At 36.9% G+C, this 4638-nt stretch overlaps 1 protein-coding gene across 1 annotated transcript; it reads right to left on the bottom strand.

The window, feature by feature from the left end:
• Positions 1 to 1599: 1599 nt before the first annotated feature.
• Positions 1600 to 3163, bottom strand: LOC106958228 (GTPase IMAP family member 4-like). The gene has a single exon (XM_015050017.1). The coding sequence runs from the start codon at positions 2936 to 2938 to the stop codon at positions 1886 to 1888; it is 1053 nt and encodes a 350-aa protein (XP_014905503.1). The 5' UTR covers positions 2939 to 3163; the 3' UTR covers positions 1600 to 1885.
• Between the last annotated feature and the right edge of the window lie 1475 nt (positions 3164 to 4638).

Here is a 4638-nt window from a genome sequence, read left to right as displayed (position 1 = left end):
CTTTTTTTTTTTTTGGTTGAAACTTTTTCCCTCTTTTTTTTTTTTTGGCAAAAAAGGTTGGGGGGCCCTTTTTTTTTTAAAAAAAGTTAAAAAAAAAAAAAAAAAAAAAAAAAAAAACTAACAAAAAAAACAGGAACATTGCATCGACATAAACAAACATAAAAAGATTTAATATCCGAGAAAATGTTTAAATTCTGCAAAAATTGCATTTTGTTCCATTCTTGAATCGTGATCCAAGGGGCCAAACAAAATCCTCCAGAGGGCCGCAAATGGCCCGGGCCACACTTTGGACATCCCTGGCATCAGGGACGGCTGGTATAAGTGGGCTAGTTTCTAAACCCTCCTTGACATTAATAATTAAGTTTTAAAATAAACAACTTAAAAATAATTACCTAATATTAAATACATTTTGGAAGTAATGTATCACATTTTGTTAAATTTTCAACAATCCTGGTGTCAAACCGCCTGGGGAAAATCCCGGCATCTTTCCGAAGGGCTAACTTCTGACAGCTTCTGACTTTTAAGTATGTGTGAATGAACACGTATTATCTTTATTTACCAGTTACGTTAATAAAATATATCTGAGTTAGGTGTACTTAAATACATTTTATTAAAAAAAACAAATTGTTCAAATTAATAAACTGAGTTACAAGGTTGTTAGTTTAAAAAAACATCATGTTTATCAGTCTGTTTTCTTTGGTATTTTAAACACATTTTAAGCAAAAATGGTAATAAATTGTGTTTTTGTTACAAGCTGCTGGAGTGCATAAAACTGATCTTTTTTTAAATGCCAGAATGAATCACGAGTTAACTAACAGAATAGTGTAAAACAGTGACAGTTTTTGGTTTGTTTTGGACCTTTCTCCTCCCAGCCTTTGAACACGCCCTGCAGCAGCCTGAGGGAAGCGTGGAAAGATTCCAGAGTCCCGTCTGGATGTTGTATAAAACTTCAGAGTCCCTGCTGACACGTGGCAAACACATAACCATGCAGGAAACTGGAAATGCATGGTTATTTGACTTCACCTCAGACCTGCAGAGATGATTTCACTTCTGGAATATTTGTCAAATGTATTTAATACAAAACATACTTCAAAAAGAAACTAGAAAATACGAGGAGGTTTAGACTTAATTACTACAAGTCAGCTAAATATTTATAAATATTTCCTCTGTCGACAAGAATCCAACAAATTTTTAAGACATTTATTTGAATAACTCAATAAACCAATTATATTTAATGATTGTGATTCAACAACATATAAACAGCATATATTATTCAATTAATAATTTTCCATTTGATGCCATCATCCATTGTGGAGTAAATTTTACCCACTTTTTGTGTAGATAGGATCTGAATCTGACTATAATAAGTGGATTGTATTAGAATTAACCCATTTGAACTAAACTTTAATATTACTGGTGCAAAGTAGGACTTGTATATTTTTAAAAAGTAATTTTGAGGCGGCATTTGTGGTGAATTTCTGTGATATAAATTAATAAATCAATTTAATGGAAGAATAATAACCTTGTTCACATCATTGTATTAAAGCTTGGATTACTATAAAAAGGGAAGGTTGGTCTACCTGGTTAAACTGAAAATTTGATTCAACAGATAATATTAAATAATAATGAAGACATTTGGAGTATTTTCCTCTAATGAAACCGTGTTTATTGACAAAGGTAATGGCTAAAATTCACATGCAAACAATTTTAGCATCTTACATCAAGCATCTAAACATCAGGAGAAATATTGTGTGAGATACAGAGGTCACAGCTGAATTACATCACTACCTGGAGCTTTAACTCAATTATCGAGACAATAAAGAAAGAAATGCTAAGTAGTTCTGCTTTATCATGTGTAGCAGCTGCTAAGTGACAACATGTAACCTCACATTATTTGACATGCCCGGGCAACATGTTCCCCTGCTTTTGACAGATGATAGAGAGGATTAAAGAGTTCAGCTTCATCTCTGGCTCTGGATTCATACACGGCCTGCAGGTTAGATTTTTCCTTTTGAATTTCTCTCTCCTGCTCTTCCTTTAGTCGATTTCTCATGGCTTCAATCTCCTCCCGTTGACCCTTGAATTCTTCCTTCATTTCCTGAATCTTTTTCTCATATTTCTCTTGTATTTTTCTCTCCAGTTCTTCTTTCTCTTTACGTATTTCCTTTTCTTTCTCCTTCAGGATGCGTTGTTTCTTCTCTTCGATCGCCCTCTCAGCCTCTTGGAACATCTCATTGGTGTAGTGACTTCCTCCATTCCTGTCAACAATCATTCTGATCTTCTCCAGCAGCTCAGTGACCTGAGGTTTCTTATCTTTCAGCCTATTGTTGAAGACATGATACTGGTTGTTACACTTGGACACCAGATACTGGAGGTCTGGGGATCCAGACAAATAATCCTCAATGGTGGTGCCTTCGAGGTCGTCTCCACGGGTAAACAGAACCATGCTGTATCTCTCTGCTGCCTCTCCAAAGATTTCTTGAATCATTTGCACTGATTGTTTTTCTTCTGCTGTGAATCTGCCGATTGCAATGACCACCAGGAAGATGTGGGGTCCAGGAGCAGCGTAACAGATGCACTGACCCAGGTCTTTTCTGGTTTTATCTTCTCCAAACCTGGTGTCAAACAGACCTGGAGTATCAATGACAGCAACCGGTTGTCCATCCACAGTACTGGAGCATTTGGAGCAGTCAACAGTCATGGAAGTTGCGCTGCATTTAGATTCAAAGCACGGTCGACCCAGAATGGTGTTTCCAGTAGCGCTCTTCCCAATCCCAGTCTTCCCCACCATCACAATCCTCAGGTCTTTGTTGTTTGCGATGTTTGTTCCTGTGAAGAAGAAAGTTTGAATCTGAATTAGAATCATCATCATATTCTCAGAACTCCATCTTCCGTGTATTTGGGAAAAAGAAAATGATCCATCTGAGCAGATAAACATATATTGTGTTGAGAAACAGTAAAAAAAAAATACATCCCTATTTTTTCAAACAGAATTGGTCTTGTCTTGTTTTCTTTTTTTTAATTATTATTATTATTATTGTTCATAGACGTATTTGTCATGTGCATTTGTCTTCTTGCCAGTGGGGGCGCTCTCGTGCCGCTGTGGGTCTCACAGGGAGAACGAGTCTCCTGGCTCTGGGCATGCGCGACTCAGAATAAACAAGCTCTTGCCAGAGATACTGTGTTACGACTCGCTTCCTCTGTGATCCACAGATCTGGTTGCATAGGATTCATCTGCCTGTGCACCACTTGATACTGGCCCCAGATTCCCCTAGGTCTGACACATACCGGCACATACCCATGTGCCGGTGTTATGCCCAGAAACGCATGCCTGCCCAAAATTGCATCCCCTCTCGCGGGAGCGCGCATCGCTCTGTTCTCTCGCATATTGACGAGAAAACGGACTGAAATATGACCGAAGAGGAAATTTTAAAGATATTTGTAACATTATCACGTTTCTTAACCATGTAATCCCTAAAATGGTTGATTTTATTTCGCAAATTACTTGAAATAAATACGGTTTTTACACCTTTATTGACACATATGAGTCGAACTTTTTTTCAGTCCGTGTCTGTTGAAAACGTTCTCCGCAAATGGTTTGAAATTCTCAGCTTTGTCTTTTGATACCATAACAGCTTAAAAGCATTACAAAACAGAGGCCCATTATGTAGAACATTTTACATCATGCTTAACTTTCTAGTCTGTTAATGCATTTTAATTAATGAGCCTGAAAATATTTGCATCCATCCTGTTGATATAAAAATTATAGCATTAGCTCAGAGAACAAGTGTCATTACGTAGAAAAGGTGAAATCCTTTCAGCTCTTTATTTCTCCAAGTTAGCACAGGGATGCATTTTTGGGCAATTTGCTTTTCCAGCCTGCCAAAATATGCATCCCCTCTCTATTCTCCTCAAATATTGTCTTACTGATTTAAAACTTATGCCAGCAGTTCATGGAACTATTTTGGTCACGTAGAAAAGTTATTTCACTCTTAACCTTTTATTTCTTCAAGTTAGAACAGGGATGCATTTTTTGGCAACATGGATTTCCAGCCTGCCAAAATATGCATCCCCTCTCTATTCTCCTCAAATATTGTCTTACTGATTTAAAACTTATGCCAGCAGTTCATGGAACTATTTTGGTCACGTAGAAAAGTTATTTCACTCTTAACCTTTTATTTCTTCAAGTTAGAACAGGGATGCATTTTTTGGCAACATGGATTTCCAGCCTGCCAAAATATGCATCCCCCCTCTATTCTCCCCAAATATTATCCTACTGATTTAAAACTTATACCAGCATTTCATGGAACTACTCTGATTATGTAGAGAAAGTTATTTCACTCTTAACCTTTTATTTCTTCAAGTTAGAACAGGGATGCATTTTTTGGCAATAGGTTTCCAGCCTGCCACAATATGCATCCCCTCTCTATTCTCCCCAAATATTATCCTACTGATTTAAAACTTATACCAGCATTTCATGGAACTACTCTGATTATGTAGAGAAAGTTATTTCACCTTTAACTCTTTATTTCTTAAAGTTAGAACAGGGATGCATTTTTTGGCAATAGGTTTCCAGCCTGCCACAATATGCATCCCCTCTCTATTCTCCCCAAATATTATCCTACTGATTTAAAACTT

This window comes from Poecilia latipinna, unplaced genomic scaffold, assembly GCF_001443285.1.
Source record: "Poecilia latipinna isolate Pla-1442-1.1 unplaced genomic scaffold, P_latipinna-1.0 Scaffold970, whole genome shotgun sequence".
NCBI lineage: Eukaryota > Metazoa > Chordata > Actinopteri > Cyprinodontiformes > Poeciliidae > Poecilia > Poecilia latipinna.
Note: the sequence above shows the minus strand (reverse complement) of the source record. Positions and strands in the feature narration are given on the sequence as shown.

What these genes read in the sequence shown, in the direction of transcription:
- LOC106958228 (XM_015050017.1), bottom strand. Translation starts at nt 2,938, where the DNA reads ATGTTTATCTGCTCAGATGGATCATTTTCTTTTTCCCAAATACACGGA.